The sequence below is a fragment of the Hydra viridissima genome, unplaced genomic scaffold (assembly GCF_058129835.1).
Source record: "Hydra viridissima isolate aposymbiotic clone 2 unplaced genomic scaffold, HvirCarnegie_v1 scaffold_16, whole genome shotgun sequence".
Classification (NCBI taxonomy): Eukaryota; Metazoa; Cnidaria; class Hydrozoa; order Anthoathecata; family Hydridae; genus Hydra; species Hydra viridissima.
This window is the reverse complement of record NW_028324315.1, coordinates 215,001-234,727: the sequence shown is the minus strand read 5'-3', so window position 1 is coordinate 234,727 and position 19,727 is coordinate 215,001. Positions and strand designations below refer to the sequence as shown.

Below are 19,727 nucleotides of genomic sequence, written 5' to 3'. Positions count from 1 at the left end.
ATTATTCAAACACTTTAATCGGAAAAATTAACGAATTCATTAACAAAAATAGATTTCTAAGAAATATCTCCTCTGATACAATTTCGCATGATTTATTTAGATAATAAAATTGTTTCATACTTACATATATTGAGTTTCTCAATGAATTAACTTTTAACTTTTTCATATTAGCTAATAAATTTTGCTTAATTTATTTAAATAAATATAGACGATTCCTAGAATTATCTATTACGAAATACTTTTAGACTTTTTCAAAGACTTTCAAGTCAAAAAGAAGCGAAGGAAGAGGAAAAAGAAGAAAAAGTAAATCAAGTAAATATTTTTTTCGTGTTGCTCTACAGATTAGACAATCAATGACTATCCAGTAGATGACACATTTTTTATTTTATTTTTAGTACAAAGTTTTTCATGTTATAGTTAGTACAAAGTCAACGCCAACAAGTTTGAACTTGTTAGTTCAATCGTTTCTTAATAAAACAAGATAAAATTAATATGGTTTAATCATTTACCTTAAAGATATATAAATACTTTAAGGTAAATGATTATACCACTTAAATTGCTTCTGATTGCCCCACTGATTTGAAGGTAAAGTTGAAGAAAATATGATTGAATCATCTTGACATCCTTTTGGTAGCACTTGATAATATTAAGAAAACCCAGCTGTACCCCTCATCCCCCAAATATTTAGAGGAAGCAGACTTGCACAGTCCAGTTTCTTTAAATCTAAATACTCATTTATCTTTGCATCGATTATTTTAACAATTTGTTTGTCAATCTTACAATTAATGCTGTTTTTTCAATGAATTCGTAAGGAGGGTCTTTAAAATGTGCTTGTTCTTTAAAATGTGCTTGTCTTTACGAGAGCTTCGTCTATAATATGCAAAACCCATAGCTAATAGGAAAGTCTTCTCGATGGTGAATAAATTTGCATCGACTACTTCCTTACCAATTTTATGACATTTCCCTTTATAGCTAAGGTCCCAAAATGGTTTTGAAGGTTGCACATGTATCGTTTATTATGACGAGCATGAAAAAATGCGATAATCTTTGTCGAATATTATTCAAGTCTCCATCAACCCAACTCCAAAACAATCATTTGAATCTATCTGATTTGCGACTATAATCTGACCATTTCGACTTTTGTTTCCACTCACTTTTATAATATTTGTTTTGTAGGCAAATTTTTTTTTTTTTTTCCAATTTTCATAAGCGAACTTGAAATTATTATTGAAATATTCACTGTGTTAAATTTGTGTCAAAAAAGAGAAACAATTGCATAATTATAAAAGCTGCAGAGATTTTAAAAGCAAAAATAAATAATGTTGTTTAACAGAAAGTATTTAAATGTCATACCTAAATTATATTCATGCTAAAAGTTCTTCTATTCTTCTTTTTTCTGATGAGATTGCTTTGGAAATTAGCTTCTAAATATGATAATGAAGGAGCACGGTAGTCACTGCAAGGGGATGCCACTCAAATATTTTAAATACTTTTAAATTTTTTTTTTTTCAGTTAAAACCAAGTAGTAATTAAATAATTATTTATGCGATAATAAAAAATGAACACAGTTTATACATCACGTGATGTTTAAACCACGTATACGCTACTTCCTTTTATAGGACCAAAATAATGGACGAGTCCAAGAATCTTCAAAAACATAAGTGTGGTACCATAACAGCTCTTAAGCCTTCCATAATCAAGAAAGGATTTCTTGAGTCCCTCAGCAACATTTACAAAAACAATTTTCTAAGCGAAATAACACTGCGTATTATCGAGGACACACCAGACGAAATCAATAAACTTAATGAAGGTGAATCTAACGGTAAATATTTCTAGCTTTGTTACTTTTTCTCTCAACAAAATAAAACATTTAAATATTAATTTAATATGTTTGTCAATGTTTTTTGCTTGAAACTTAATTCCCACGGTCTTATTGAAGGTCGAATTGAAGACCTTAGATAATCTATATGTGCTGTAAAAATAATGAAGCGTTATTATGTACTTAAGCTCCCTTCCTATGCGAACGAAAAAATATAAAAACACCACGTTTTGAGAACAAAAAGAAATTAAGTCCAGAGTTTTGGTGATATAAATTTCTTACCTCGCTAATCTTATCAATTTGCTCAATTTGGTCACTTAGTTTTATTTTTTTAACATAAAACACTGGCGGATGGAGAAAACGTTCAAATTAATGGAAATCAACCCAAGGCACAAAAAGCAAGGCTAACACCTCGACAATGAAAAAGAAATGAATGCAAATTCACTTAAGTTATAGATATTAATTTTATTCATAAATTAGTTTTGAACAGTATTTAGATAAAGAAAAAATCACAATCAAAAAAGAAATCTAGATTACTAGTGCCTAGGTTGTTAGATCTAGGAAAGCTAGTAACTTTTAGACTACTTTAACACTATTTACATGCTTTTAGGTTAATGTTTAGATATTGTTCGTTAATTTGTAACCAACTTTTCCTTATACTTCTATTCAAACAATATACTAGATCAAGTTATAGATAGTAAATCTAGTATTAATAATATCAAATTTAAAGTTGTGACGCAGATACCTTAACTCATCATGATTATTTGTGTAATTAGTTTATATGACAACGCTCTTCATGTGTACAGCTCTTTTTTTAAGATTGCTTCATTTAAACTTCCTAAAGTTGTTTATAACGTGGAACACTAACAGCATAATTTTTGTTCTAACACGAGCTAAATGCACATAAAGTAGGCATCAAAAGTATTGAAACACAAAACAAAAAAACAACAAAATAAACAAATATAACAAAAATAACAAAAACTCAAAATAAACAAAAATACTTCAGTTGAGTCTTTTTTATATCTGGCATCGCAGTGTCTTTCTTCTATCTAAAACAATTGTCGCTTGTAGTTTACTGGCACTAATAAAACAATTATAAAAAGTCACTTCACCTTTCTTATAAAAATAACTTCAGCAAAGTTATAAGTATATTTTCGCAATCACAATCACTTTACAAGCTATTTACCAAAAGTTGCCCATAGATAATGCCTGTGTGCACAACTGAAGTTCCTACTGGCACATCCTGAAAATATCTTGAAAATCAAATCTGCAATGTTTTACTTTCTTGTACTAACCAGATAACCAACAATAATAACAAGATAATAATGTAAAACAAAGTTCGTTTTATAATACTTTTCAATTACTTCAAAAAATATATACCTTTGTATCCCATCAGACTTCTTGCATCACTTTATCAAAGTATTAGCCTCTTTTTGGAGCTGCAATCGTTGTTCTACCACAACCTAACCACTCTTTTTTATTACTAGGGTTCTAAAATTAAGTCTCCTTCTCATCTCCAGTAACCATTTTCCATAAATAATTTTTTTCAAAAATTTTGCCAAATAAGAAATGCAACTGTTCAATCGTTGAATTATGTTTCTTTCCCATAACCATTTTTGACATTTTAAAATTTTTCCTTGCTCATGAAAACGCTTAGAAACAGTTGTTTGATGAGCTGAAAGCTTTTGAACTAATTCTGTTGTCATTTGGTGTATATTTTCATTAAGCAACTCTAACAAATGATCAATTTTAGGCTTCTTGAGGTTTTCCAGAGCGTTGCTCGTTTTCAACATCATAGCATCCATAGGCGCCGAGTTCATGGGGGCAAAAGGGGCAGTGCCCCCCCCCCCCCCCCGGAAATTTATACTAATAATATATTATCACGGATTACCTCGGGGGCGAATAGATACTCTCGCCCTCATGATAATCCGTGATAATATATTATTAGTATAAATTTCCTGGGGAGGGGGGGGGGGGGGCACTGCCCCTTTTGCCCCCATGAACTCGGCGCCTATGATAGCATCCACTGCTAAATTTTGGAAACCATCTTTGATTAGTTCTAAGTTTAACTTTAATTGGTTCAAAAGCATTTTTTACCTTGTTAATACTCATAAAGCATACTATGTGTCAAATGAACTTTTTGAATTTCAACTTTTTCAAATTATTCAATTTAACAATCGAATATTTAATTTCTCAAATTAAATTGAAATCTCAAACTAAATTTTAGAATTTAAAATATTAAAAAGAAAATAAACCAAATTTTACTGTCAAATTTTATGAAAGTGTTGATGTTAATGTAAAAAAAATAAATATGGCAAGCATATATATATATATATATATATATATATATATATATATATATATATATACTAAACCTCTTGTAGATAACAAGGTTGAACATTGCAATGACGAAGTTCGTTTTCCAGTTCACAAGTTGGTATTGGGCATAAACAGTAAATTCTTTGAAAAACTACTTTATGAAACTTCTATGAAAGAAAAATATGAAAAAGAAATTACTTTGAGAGTAAACCCTGGTGATAGTGAATATGTGGAGTTGCTCATTCATTCTTTTTACGACTTTGATTTGTTAAATAATATTGGCCTTTTTAAACTACTTAAGGTTTTAGAATATGGTGATCGATATATGTGTGATACACTTCTTAAACAAGGATCTGCAATGGTTGAATATATCAGTATTGCAACAATCGATGAATGCAATTCAGTGTTAGATCGCTTAACTTTCTACCAAATTTCTCTCGGGCATGTTCAAACAAAAGATTTTTTTGTTAGTTGCTGCAACCAATACCTCATCAAGTTATTTACCCCGCTAGAATGCATTGCATGTAGTGAATTACCAAACAAGCTTCACTTCTCAAGCTTGTTAATGCTATTGACGTCTGACAAATGGCTTGCCTTTCATGAAAATAGTGTGATGACGTTTGTGTTAAACTGGTTAGAAGCTGATGAAAGTAGACAAACAGAACAAAACATCGAAGCTTTGCTTGCTGAATGTCGGTATGAATACATGGATACAACGTTTCTAACAACTGTCTTGTCTCATACTCACCCAATCCTATGCAAGTGGTCTGGATTCTTAGACTGGTACATCAAGGCAATTGCATATCCTTCTCTTACAAAGCGTAATAATCAATCGCATGAGAGATTGAACAGATCTCTAAGATATGAAACTGCTGTATGGACACTTGTATTTGGTTTTAGAAAACCTCATTTTCGCAGTTTTAAAGATAAAGAGAAAACAGTGTATCATATGTACAGTTTAAAAATGACGTTTAACGAAGCTTTGAAGAAATGGACATCTGATAAATGGATAATGTACAACGGTTATATCTTACGACCAGCAATTACTTTTCGCGGGAATGAAAATAAAGTAATGCTGGAAATGTATCTCGGTAAAGAAGATCATGAGAGGGAATTAAAAGACTTTTATCTTGAAGTTTCTTTTTGCATAGGAGTTTCGGCCGAAAACAAGAAATATGATAATTCTGTTACAAAACATAAAATAGAATTCTTGAAATCTAACAGAGCTGAAACTTTAACTAATTGGGTAACACAAAAAATCTGTGTAGAGTCTTGTTATGTATGCCATCTTGTTTTTTAATTTTCATTAGGAATAAAAAAAGTTGTAGGAATTGAGTTGTTTATTGATACACCATTGTTAAACATCATTTCAAAAGAAATAGTTTTGTCATCATGCGTTAAACATTACATGAAATTGAATTTAAATGCCACGTTTTTAGATAAGTTTACAAAATTTATATTTAAGCTTATGTAACTTTTTAACGTACTCACTTTTTTAGTTAAAATGTTATACAAACCTATACAATAATTTAAAGAAATATTTGAAGTGTGAATTCTTCTGCAAATTTAAGCAATAATTTCATAAATGACTTTTTATTTGTAATGCAATATTAAGTGATTATTTGTCATTGAAATATAACATCTAATAAACATTCTGGCATATAAGTTTAAATATTGTTTAGCAAGCTTAAAACTTTATGGAAAATATGAGATAACTAAACTTAACTTTTTTTAATTATCTTTTTAAGCTCAATGCACGTTATACTTTAAAAGAAAACTTTTACAATTATAGAAATCAATCAAAATATTTAAGAGAAGTGAAATAAAATAATTGGCACAACGCGATTGAAATGGTTGTTCCTTTGAGTATGCACTTGCGCCAAAGTTTAAACCTGATCATCACTGTTGCAAGGTCATCTTAAGTGTGAGCGAACTCAGCAAATAGTTCCCATGCATGCGCATGCGTTCAATTGAGTTTTTGTATAAACTGACCAAAAATCTCTATACAGCAAGTTTAGACTTGACTCTTAAGAGTTGACTTTAGCCGCGGACATTTCCTCGCGTTATTCTTCTCCTCTTTACTTAAAGCATTTCTACCTAAAATAAACCTCGGTGGAAATATACATATAACGAATGATAAATTTTTATCAGAATTTGCAGCCAAACAAGGAACCATATAGTTCTTGCACACAACCATCTGCGTTTGGTCTGTGTAAAGGCATTTGTTACTAGTTTGTCTGAAAAAGTTTCTCTAGGAGAATTTTTTATTTGTTCTAATTCAGTACAACCCTGAGTGAAACATTTAACATTATAAGTTGTCCTTCTGTTACTTTTTAAAAACCTGTAAGGATTCTTTTTTTAGAAGAATATTCTATAGTTTCAACCAATAGGCTTTCGCCAGTTGATAAATGAAATGTTATTTAAAATGCAATCAGCATTCATTTTACTTTTTAATATACTAAAACAAATTGTTCAGCCTGAATGCTTCCAAATTCACAGCAGGAGCAAAGGACATTTCTTTAACAAACAGGAGCCATTTTACATCGTTTAAAATGAAGTATTTTAAACCCAAAAATAAATTGACGGGTGTCTTGTTTTATATAACATGGTTAGCTAGAAATATAAACTTTTGAGAAAAAGTTATTAAAAAAATAGTCTTTATAAAAAGCTGGATGAAGCGCTGGCCTGATTTTGTGGTAAGAGTCACGTTTAAATAAGAAAAGAGACTTACGAATGCGATTAAACGAAGTTGCGTCAGTTTTTTGCGTCAGATCTTCTGCAAATCGATTAAATTAGTTGCATTTTTCGAAAAAAAAGTCGTTATTTGATTCGTGATTTACGATCTTATTCTAATTTACTGTAAGATTCAATCGTAATAATATGTATCTTACGTCAGTTACGAAACTTCCGTTAATAGCTTGCGTGTAAGTTGCGTTTAAGTTGCGTTTAAGTGGCGTTTAAGTGGCGTTTAAGTTGCGTTTAAGTTGCGTTTAAACTGCGTTTAAATTGCGTTTAAGTTGCGTTTAAGTTGCGTTTAAGTAAATAACGATATGGGTCTTTTTATAAATAGTGTTTTTTATACAACTTTATTTGTTTACAAAATTGTGTTCCACATACTAGATCATTTTAAAAATAGAGTTTTTAAAGTCTTATTTTTGATGGTATTTTTATTAGTATCGTTAAGTTTACTGAATTTATTGATGTATTAATAATGAAATTTATTTTTTGTTACTGGTATTTTAATCGTTATTTATGATACGTATACGTAAATATTCGTCAGCTACGAAATTTACCTACATTCTTTCAACTAAATTTCTACAGTCCTGGTGTCAATAACATGTCAAAATCTTTCATATGGCGATGGTTTGGTAAGGTCAACGAGGGTGACTCGTAAGAGAAAGGAAACACTGAGGTCTCGGATTCAGAGAAAGAGATAGATGATGAAAGCAGTAAAGGAGCAATTGCTACTCAAAACACCTTTCAGTCTCAGTACTCAGCAATAGAAGAGCAATGTCATAACACTAGCCAGGAAACAACTGAGAAAATAAGACTTGCCCAAGGGAGTCAAATGACAAGTTGTAATTGTTGTTAGAAGATACATCTACACACAAGTTTAACAATTTTTTCATAGTTTAAAATTCTAAACATTTTTATAGTAACTCAAAAAAAGTGAAACTGTTCTTATTGCGTGTAATATTCTTTAATAGCACGTTAGTAATGAATGGGTTTGTAGAAAAATCTTCGATAGTAGTTATCGTAAGAATGTTCAGTTTCAAAATTTTATGACAATTCAACGGAAATGATCGTAATAAGTTAATCGATGGTTCTCGTAACTTTTAACGGAAATTTCAAACAAATTAATTGATTTACGTAAGCTATAACGAACCATTCGAGCAAATTATTGGAAGTTACGAATTAGTTTAATCAATTTCTCGTCGGAATTTCAATATCACAATTTAATTGATATCGTTAATCGTTACGTTCAGTTAATTTTACGAACATGCGTAATTTTAATCTTTAATCGTTACGTTTGCAAAAAAATTCCTAAGTCATTCCTCTAATTTAAATACTTAGATGAGCCGAAGATCCTCATCAAATATTTCGTTAAGAAAACTTTTGTGCATTCTTTTTTTAAACGTATTTTAAAAATTTAGCAGCTGGTGGCGAAATAGGAGTTGTAAAATACTCCAGAATATTAAATTTAGATTTTTATGAAAATGAACAAACTTTTCTAAAAAACTTTTTGCATACAAAATTTATTTTCACTAATAGTTTTTATATTTAGAGAAAAACTAAAAGAATTTTTTTACAACGGCAAAAACCTTTATTTAAATGCTTACATTTGCTGAATTGTTTACAACTTCGAATTATCTTTAGTGTTTCAAAAAATGCAATTCAACCAAGCTAAACAAATATCTGATCCCCTTTTACTCGCACTAAAAAACCAGTTATAGAATTGTTTAAAGTAGCATTTGCAGATCATAAACTTTTAAAAAAGTAACAAAATTACAACAGTTATGAATTTTCCAATCAGACACTAAGATTCTGAACTTTACTGGTGAGTTCCTTAAAATCTGGTTTCAAGTTTGTAGTTGGTGTTCAAAGTAATTCTGACAAATGTTCACTGGTTAGATTTGAATGATACTTTGATTTGACAAATTTCATAGTGGAAAATAAAGATTCACGTGTGTATGTTGAACTAAAAATTGAAATAAATTTTATAATCTTTTTCAGCTGAGGATACTTATCTTCAGGCGCTATCTTCCAAAGTTCCAATGAAGTTACCCAGCCGGCATATCTTGTTTCACTTTGGATTAAAAACCCTTATAGACACGTATTCGTAACGATCCAGGCGTATATCAAAAACACGTTGATTTCACGGGAATTCTACTGGAGTTTAATACGTTTTTTAAGAAGTTTCAAACGTGTTTATTGAGGTTTTAAATACGTGTCTTTCAAGGTTTCAAGCACGTTTTAATAGAGGTTTCAGTATGGAACTTAAATCTTGAAAAAACACGTGTAGGAGACGGTTTAAGCGCAAACCAAATAACACATTGATTTTACGTAAGTTTTGTTAAATTCTGTCAAGTATTTATACAAAAGTTTCAATCAAGAAAACTTTTAAAATCATTTTAATTTATTAGAGTAACTTGCACGTTAAAGGTAATCATCTTCAACTTACAAGTTATTTCAATAAATTATTATAATAAAGAAAATAAATTATCATAATAAAGGAACATCAATGTTCCTTTCATTATTTACAACATTATATTTATATATTTTCATTATTTACTTCTAAGCTCAGGCGTCTCGAAACGTTTTGGGAATTTCAATCGAGATTTTTATTTCGAGATGATACGAGATGATACGAGAAGTTACGAGATTGGGTTTGAAAAGTCACCAAAAAATCTCGAAAATTTCGAGATTTTTTTGAGTTGTTTCTTTTTATTTCAGTTCATTACTTAAAACTTTTTTTTAGTTTTTTAACAAGATGACAAAGTTAAAAGTAAGCCTCGTTTTGGCCATCCCTGACTTACAGAATGACTTAATCTTTATTTGCATAATTTATTACATTTTTTAAAAAAAGACCTTTTCGTAATTAAGAGACAACCATGAATCACCTAATGTAATGTTTTTCTTGGCAGGGTAAAATTGTATAGAAAAGATTTTTGAAAACGCTTATCTTATTTTTTTAAATTGTTTGTTTAAAATAGCTTATTTAGAAATGTATCATTGAAAGTATCGTTTAACATGCCACTTAAAATTAGGAAGATTTTTTGAATTTATCTGTCAAAAAGAATTTACTGCATTGCAATTAAATACAGAAATAGCAGAAGAACAGGAGAAAAGCTTAATCTATCATATACGAACAATCTAAAAGCTTTAAATCTAATTGACCCAAACTCTGCATCTATGAAAAACAGAAAAGACTCAGTTGCTAAGTGGCCTAGTATAACATGGGAAATGTTTTTTCGTATATCCTTAAAAAAAAGTACTTTGATTTGGAAATCTGCAAGTACAAGGATCAAAAAGCATTTTCATTTTTTTATTGTGGTTTTTTAGGCCCCTTTTATTGTACAGCAGGTTTAATAAAGATGTTTTGTTTGCATATTACGAAATGTGTGGTTCGCAAAAAATTAACAAAAGAAGAAAAGTTTATATTGTCTTTAGTAATAATAATTAATTTCTGCTTGGTGTTCGTAAAAAATACAGTTTTAAGAATTTTAAGAAATAATCTCACTAACTTTTACAACTTTTTTTTTTCTCATAGATGATCTCATTTTAGAAGGTTGTAATCATGTTACTGCCACCCTTTATAAAATGTAACATAAGTTGGTGTAATCCAACATGCACTGAACAAGCGTGTGCCTGAAATAAATCTTCTTGAAAAGATATCAATCCATGTTTAATAACTGACCTATTTGTTAAAAAAAGAATAGCAAATAATGAAACATGATAATAATATGGAAAGCACATAAATGAAAGCATTACAAGAATTTGATCCAAGAATTGAATGTCATCGTGAATTTAACGAACGATCATTTTAAACTTTTCTAAACAATATTTATCATCCGAGCATTTTGCTTTTTAAACAATATTTATATATCCGAGCCAACTCCTCTTGTTGCTGATGTTTTATACCCTCATAAAATAACATTACTACTTTATTGTTTGGACACTTAAGGATTTAAATGTTGAAAAAAATAAAATTTGATCAAGAGCTCTGGGATAAAATAAAAACAAGTTTAGATAATTTTTTGAAAATATGTTTATCTAGCATTATTACTATTAAAACCTATAACATTCTATGGAAAAGGGGATAAACTAAAACTTGAAGAGCCAGAAATCAGTGCCAAATCAGTAGCAGTATTCAATGTGAAGCATGTTGCGCTTGGTTCCACTATTCTCGCCAAAATTTTAAAAAAGAAAACTATGAATTAATAACAGTTCTAGACTGGATTTATTACATGCGCTCAATGTCTAATTTGTGTTAAGTTTTATTCTTAAATGATATGTATTTATGTGTTACATGATTTGTATGAAATCAGTCATTGCGCTTGATTCCTTCCTTTAAAACCTTTATTTTCTAAGATAAACATAAAAATAAAAGTCTTTAGTTATGGCTTTAGTTAACTTTTATTTATATCTATATTTAAAACTTAAATTAATACTATTAAATACAGATTGTATACTCTTAGGTGATTTCAGGAGTACATTGAACATTAATGGTGTCTGTTATTATCACTTTTATTTTTACTAATATTATTATTATCAGTACTTTTATAATTAATATTATTATCATTGTTATTGTTATTATTAATACTGTTGTTATTATGATTATTATTGTTGTTGTTATTGTTGTTGTTGTTGTTGGTATTGTATCATTATTACCATTGCCAAGGAATGTAATAAAACAAGTAGGGGTAAGCAAAGAAGAAGAAAATGGTGGGAAAATAAAGTCGAAGATGCCATTTACCACCACTACAGTTTTTGTTTTAGCCAGATTTGCTGTATGTTTTAGTATGTTTATTCGCACAGATATTAGATATAAATAATTCTATATTTAAACACAAAAACTTGATGGGCAAAGCTGTTTTGATTTTCGGATTGAGAGCACCAGTAACATTAGAAACAGCCAAAACTGTTTCAAAAAGACTTTTTTGCTTGTTTAAGCAAAAGCTATCGAAAAAAATTTAAATTTTATAGTCGGAAAAAATTACGGTGGTAAACAGTTTTACGGCCGGAAAAATATTTTAGTAAAACCGCTAGGGTTGTTTCGCCCGTAGCACATTTTTCCGCTGCGGTTTATGCAGTTGGACCACTGATCTCTATAATAATTATAGTTATTATAGAGATCAGTGAGTTGGACTAATCACTCTCAAACTTTTTATAAACTTTTTTTTTTTTTAAAGCTTTCTTTATTTATTCATCACTTGTGAATAGTTGTTCGTAAATGAAAAAAGTGCTGTCAATTTTAGGAGCTCTTGGATATTTGTTTATATTGCAACCCCATTTGTATTGGTACCAAACGAATTATATTTAAAATTATGGCTAAGGGGAATAAGAAAATTTTTAACAGGAAAAGAAAGAGAACGAATCAGCATCTTCACAACAAATCTGCCATATGCAGTGATGAGAGGATTCCATTAGGCCCTTCATTAAATTCAATAACAGATTAATTAACTGCAGACTCTAAGACCACTCTACCCACAAAAACATTGTGGGTAGAGATGATGACAAACAAAACAAAGAAGTTGAAATTGATATATCAAATACTGTTGACGATGTAGATTTTTCTTCTGACACAGAAAGTGAGTCTTCACAATCAGATGTAGAGGAGAATAATAACGTTGATAAATTTGTTTATTTTATTTTAATAAACTTCAAGATTTTTAAAACCGTTATAGAAAAATTTGGGAAATGTTTTACTTGCAACAAAAACATACAAGTTATTGACAATTTAAAATCTCGAAAGGGGTTAGCCCATTCTTTAGAAATACACTGTGAATATTGTTTAAACAAAGAGCTATTTTTTACCTCAAAACCCTGTGAATATATTAGTAAAGAGGAAGGTTCAAAAATGAAGAAGCCGTTTTATATAAATATTAGAAGCATTATTGCCTCATGAGAGATTGGTGTTGGTTTTGAAACCAAGGAAAGATTTTTTTCTTGCTTGAACGTATTTAGTATCACAAACAATTGTTATCATCGTCACACTCAAGGTTCTATAAAGGAAGCATATCATACAGCAGCTGGTGAAAGCATGCTAAAAGCTGCTAAAAGCTTCCATTCTAATTCTGAATGCCCAAATCAAAAACGTGTTACCATTGATGGAACTTGGCAAACCCGAGGATATTCCTCCCTTAATGGAGTAGTAACAACAATCATTGATAAAAAATGTATTGATGTTGAAGTACTTTCAAAATTTTGCCATGGCTGTGTCTCTTGGGAAAATAAAAAGTCAACTCCAGAATATGCAGAATGGTTTGCAAATCATCAATGCACTATTAACCATGTTGGTTCTTAAAGACGTAATTAAAACCATGTTCCTCCTTTAAAGATGTAATTGAAAGCGACCCTTACAAAGATTTGAACATTAAAATCACAAAATTGGAATGTATTGGCCATGTACAGAAGAGAATGGGTATTAGACTTCGTAAGGTTGTGAAGACTTACAAAGGAACAAACACCACTCCATGGAAGAGGAAAGTTAACTAAATCTGTGATCAATTCTATGCACAACTTCTATGGCCTAGCCATTAGAAACAATCTTGAAAATTTGTATGCTATGAAAAAAGATGTTTGGGCCGTTTTGTTTCATTGCACAGATTTTGACAACAAGGAATGGCGACACCATATGTGCCCAAGAGATTCAGAGACTTGGTGTAAGTATCATTTAGACAGAGTTCATGGTGTAAATACTTATGTAGAGCAAGTGAATCTTTCTGCTGCAGTCTTTAACATTTTGAAACCAACTTTTACTGATTTATCTTCAGATGATTTACTAAAAAAATGTCTCCATGGTAAGACCCAAAACGCCAACGAGGCACTCAACCAGATTATTTGGAGACGCTGCCCAAAAAATGTTTTTGTGGGTAGAGTGGTCTTAGAGTCTGCAGTTAATTCATCTGTTATTGAATTTAATGAAGGGCCTAAAGGAATCCTCTCTGTACTAAATAAGTTTCATCTAACAGGATATGTTACGCCTATGAAACTTAATGAAAAGAAGAAAGAAACTGTAAAGCGGTCTCTTCAAAAGTCCACTGACCGTGTCAAAAATAGAAGAAAACAACTAAGAACAATTAAAAAGGGTTACTTAGACAAAGATGATGAAGAAAAAAACTCTAAATATATTCCTGGAGGGTTTTGATATGTTTTTTGTGAACTTTTTATTATGGTTTTATTCTTTTGTTTTATATATTTGTTGTTTTCTCAGAATAAAGTTTTGCTTCGAATAAAAATCTTTAAAACATGATAACTTTGGACTCGTTTAAGCTTTTTATCTAATTTTTTTTTTTTTGATTTTTCACATAATTAAAAAGGATCCGGATGAGAGAAGGGTATATAAAATAAAATAAGGAAAGTAATTTTTTATGAGACTAATGTTGGCCACTTGTCCACCAATTTTTCTATGTTTGTTTCAAATCTTGTAACTTTTTATATACTGTGAATGATATAAAATGCTTCTCTCATCCGGATTAATATAACTCAATAAGTATATACACCAATTTTCAGCTTGACATGATAAGTATTTTGATTGCTAGCTTGTCACAAAAAATGCTAGTTTTTTCATTCATTTTTTAAATAATTGGCTAACCGAGACATTTTTTTTTTTTAAAGTTGATTTTTGTAAATAGTTTATAGAACCACATTTTTGGTGAAAAAATTAAATCAAAAACTTTTTGCTTTCAAAAGTTAGCCTTTTCTGTGGAGGACCACCTTAAAAAGATAATGCAGCAGTAGCAACTTGTTTTATGGTGAAGATTTAGTCGGACACTCAAGTAAAAACTTACGGAATGTCAAACTAAAAGTTAAAATATCGTTTTAAAAATAACCGAAAACAAAAAATATATTTAAATTTGATGTCATATTCAAATATCTTTTTAAACGCCATTCAATACTTTTCGATCCCCTGTGGCATAGAAATTTGAGTTTGAAAAAAGACATTATTTGGATTGTTATGGACTTATTATTGAAGTAAGGGTTGATACGGATGTTGATACCTAAAATCAGATTTTTAATAGATTTCAAACGCTTTTTCAAAGCCTATCTTTGCGTTACACTCTGATATACTCTGCTTAGGGACCCGAGACCCGAACTCGGATCCGGGTAGTTGTTTCGGGTATTACCCGAATATTTAAATTCGGGTAATTACCCGAAAGTTATAAAATACCCGTTTCTTTTTATATCGGGTAATACCCGATTGTTTTTAATACCCGATACTTGATACCCGTAGAATACCCGTAGAGAATACCCGTAGAATACCCGTAGAATACCCGATACTTGATACCCGTAGAATACCCGTAGAAATACCCGTAGAAATACCCGTAGAAATACCCGAAGAAGTAAAAATACCCAAAACAGTTCAACTCAATTCACTTTGAATTACAAATAACAAAAAAAATTAAAATATAAGTATATTTGTACTGAAAGAGTTCAAGTTTCAGGATTAGCAAAAAATTAAAAGTAGCCTGGCCATTTTAAATCTGAAATTTCATCCAGTAATTTACTGTTCTCTTTCATGAACATTAGCTGCTCCATTTTACTAACATTTAAATTTGTTCTCCTTACAGTGCAAATGTTCCCTGCACTTGAAAACACTCTTTCAGAAGAAGCAGATGAGGCTGGGATAGCCAGAATCTGTCTTGCAAGCCTTCCAAGCATAGGGTATTTGCCTGAATTGACCCTCCAAAAGTCCAAAATGTCCACTGTTTTCTCGGCTGGTGCATCACCAAGGTATCTGTCTACCTCCTTTATTACGTTTTCTTTTGCAGTTGATTTCCCTCCTTTGTGCGTGTATGTTGCTCCATACCTTCGTGTGTGGTGATTGTCCAACAAACTAGCCATCAAACTGTCGGCATCCAAAAAGTCCGCGGCCTCTATGTTTTGGGATGAGGTTTCAGGTGGTGTGGGTTGCAGTGTGGGGTCTCTGTCAACAAGGTCCTTCAGTGTGTTCACAAGGGTGTTCCTCGCAAGGTCAAAACGGTCTAACCCTTCTTTCATTGCTCCTTTTGCTTGGGGATCCAAGAAATGGGCCACAGTGTACTCCATTTGTACACTTCCACAATGTGGGAATCTTCTATCGATCTCCAGCAAAAAGTAGTTTGTAATTTCTTGGATTAAGGGATCCTTCATCAATTTATGAGTTGTCTCAAGTCCTAACTTTATTGTAACAAGCATGGGTACAACCTTGTGGATGGTGACTGTTTTGTCGGCAGAAACAGAGTTTGAAAATACTTCAAATAACTTCAAAATTCTAATAATGGTTTTGACATTGCTAATCTCAGATTCGTCTGGCATCAATTTTTTCAATTCTGAGCCAGATGTGTCACCATCAGGCCCAACTATTTGCTCCATGGCTGGTAGAAGCGCAATTATTGATTCCAGCTGGGCTAAGTCTGAATTCCAGCGCGTTGGACAGTTCTGTACCAACTTAGTTGTTGTCATTTTAAGTGCCTCAGCTTTGTTGACAAGATCGATTGTCCTCTTTCCTGAGTTGTGAAAATAATTTACCAAACCCGTCATCTTTTTGTGAAGTTGATTCCATTGTGGACATATGTACATTTTCTTTTCCTTGTCTTTTGCAGCTAGTGAACCCGTGACAATCAAGTGGATCTTGTGGTCGACGCACCACATGTTGGTATTAATGTCACTATTTGTTTTTGATCCCTTTTGAATGTTTGCAGCGCCGTCTGTAACAATGGTGATCCACCTCACTGTTTTGGGATTCAACTCTATTTCGTGAACCATATCTGTTATCTTGGCACTGATGTTATTCGCCGTATGGTCCTCTGGAAAATACTTCATTGCGAAAAGGAATCTTCTCAGGCGGAAATTTTTGTCTAGGTAGTGTCCTGTCAAGCTTATGTAAGAATGATTTGTTCTGGCACTCCAGATATCTGATGTTAAGGCAATTCCTTCAAGTCCATCTTTTTCTGCATTTAATAAGTCAATAATTGTTTTTTTCATAAATTTATAGATTTTTGGAATTACTCTGCAACTCAGTGTATGTGCTGAAATTTCATTGTATTGGCCTAAGGTAGCACTTTTAAGCATGCGAATGAATGGTTTAGTTTCCACTACTGAAAATGGTTTCATCTCTTCTACCACCCACCTAGTGATATCTGTGATCAGCCTCACTTGATGAATATTATCCTCATCCCAGACCTTTTTATTCTGGGCTTTCCTCTTCTCCGGTTCTTCTCTTGGCTTTTTGGTAGGTGGTTGCTGTGGTTCAGATGGTCTACCTAGTGATTGCAATTCAGAATCATCAGAATTAACCTCAAAAGAGTCATTTGCCCTCATTCTATCTGCATCTTTTTTTTCCAATTCTGTGAACAGATCTGCATGTTTTCCTTTGAGGTGTTTGCGCAAAACACTTGTACATCCTTGCGTTGCTGTAAATTCTTTACGACACTCTTTACAGGTGGCTTTGTCGTCATTGTCCTTAGTGAAAAATTCCCATATTTTTGATGGTTTAGTCATCTAAAAAAAAAGAAAAAAATTTATAAAAAAAAAATAAATAAATACATTGTTACCCGAATTTTTTAAAAAATTACCCGACTAGCGGGTAGTTCCGTATTTCGGGTAGTTCCGATGATCGCGTATTAAAACATACTACCCGATTTAACTACCCGACTAGTAAAAAAAGAGAAGGCCTTAGCAAAAAAAAAAAAAGTATGAATGAAATAAGAAGATAGTAAAGAGAAGGCCTTAAAATATTTTGAGGCTTCTCTTTATTTTATAAAATTGTCAGAAATAAATAAAAACCGTCAAAATAGGCATAAATAAATATATAAAAACATTTATATATATATATATATATATATATATATATATATATATATATATATATATATATATATATATATATATATATATATATATAATATATATATATATATATATAAAATATATATATAAAAAAATACACACACACAAATATATATGACAAGCAAAAAAAAAAATATTAAAAAAGCTTTTCTTTTAAAAATAACAGAAGGTAAGAAAAGGTAATTAGTTATACTTAATAACTACTGTAAATAAAATACTGTAAGTAAAAGTAAACGAAATTTAATAACTCATTAATTTATATCTTAAAAGAAATAAAACTTATAAATGTTATTGTTTTGCATGGCATACCTTTTTCTTTTATATTGTCTAACATTAAATAACCATTAAATAACTCGTTATCATACATACATACATACATACATACATACATACATACATACATACATACATACATACATACATACATACATACATACATACATACATACATACATACATACATACATACATACATACATACATACATACATACATACATACATACATACATACATACATACATACATACATACATACATACATACATACATACATACATACATACATACATACATACATACATACATACATACATACATACATACATACATACATACATACATACATACATACATACATACATACATACATACATACATATATATATATATATTTGTATATATATAAATATATATATGACTTGAATGTTGACATCTTGTATAAGAGTGTATGTTATGTTAATAAAAAACATCAAATAATACTCAAATAATAATAATAATCAAATAATATTATTCATATATATAAATATGTAAATATATATATATATATAATTTTATAGGAAGGATTTAAAATAGTCATAATTAAGTTAACAAAAAGAAGACCTTAAAGTAGTCATAAAAAAAATTTTAGAAAAATATAAAACTATTTTACATATTTTGTTTTGAAAAAAAGTACGAGATTAAAAAGTACGACTACTGCGTAGTTCCGAATTACGGGTAGTTACGATGACCGCGTAACAAAAGCGGGTAGCGTATTAAATGTGCCCATAATTATGAATGTGGTCTAAGTCATATATTTCTTGTTTCGAGATATTTAATGATTCGCATTTGAATAAATTAAAAAATTCCGTATAACGTTGTAATTACAACTACTTTTTAAAGGTTCATTTTTGACGATATCGTAAAAATTACATTGAATATATTTAGTTTAAAATCATGTCGTGTGAAATAAGTGATAAATTCTTTTTATTTTTAATTTTGACTTAGACCACTTTCATAATTATGGGGACAAATAATAAAGTAAATAAATTTAAAAAAAGAAATTTTTACTTACTTTTATATTTAAAAGGTGATAGCACAATGTTTAAAAAAAACTGTGAAGAATTGAGTATTAATTCCACCTATTCCATATAAGTATCAATTTTTAGCTAATTAAAAATTATTACTTACATGGAGTAGGTAGAATTAATACTTACATGGAGTATTAGTTCCACCCACTTCACGTAAGTATTAACTTTTAATTAGTTAAAAATTAATACTTACACGGACAGGGTGGAACTAACAAATAGAAATAAATATGATATTAAAAGAATTGAAATAAAGTTAAATTTAAAAAAACACAGTAAAAAACAAAAAAACAAAAAATAAAAAAAATGAACGAAAATACCCGATCGCGCGAAAACTTCGGTTCGAGGATCGGGTAATTTTTTTACTTAATTTCGGGTAATTTTATTACCCGAATTATCGGGTAATTTTATTACCCGAATTATCGGGTAATTTTATTACCCGAATTATCGGGTAGTTTTATTACCCGATGTACCAGATTATCGGGTATTTTTATTACCCGATTTTCGGGTACTTCTACGGGTAATTTTATTACCCGACTTTCGGGTAAAGATATCGGGTAATAAAATTACCCGATGATCGGGTACTTCTACGGGTAATATTCGGGTAGCTTAATTCGGGTATTACCCGACCCGAAGGCTTGGATATCGGGTAACTGAAGTTATTAAAATTACCCGTCTACGGGTACCCGC

General features: G+C 30.5%; 2 protein-coding genes across 2 annotated transcripts in view; one reads left to right on the top strand and one right to left on the bottom strand.

Annotated features, from left to right (window-relative positions):
* Positions 1-19,727, top strand: part of LOC149877153 (uncharacterized) — a 34,016-nt gene that overhangs the window by 3,373 nt on the left and 10,916 nt on the right. The window contains exons 2-3 of the transcript XR_016448018.1: positions 246-312; positions 1,620-1,820. The gene's annotated coding sequence lies outside the window, so the exon portion shown is untranslated. Of the gene's footprint in view, positions 1-245; positions 313-1,619 lie in introns of the transcript that reaches the window.
* On the bottom strand, positions 15,320-17,344 carry LOC149877154 (E3 SUMO-protein ligase ZBED1-like). The gene has a single exon (XM_090074267.1). It carries the CDS (start codon positions 17,342-17,344, stop codon positions 15,320-15,322), a length of 2,025 nt encoding a protein of 674 aa, XP_089930393.1.

Coding starts and splice junctions, on each gene's coding strand:
- LOC149877154 (XM_090074267.1), bottom strand. CDS start 17,344: ATGACTAAACCATCAAAAATATGGGAATTTTTCACTAAGGACAATGAC.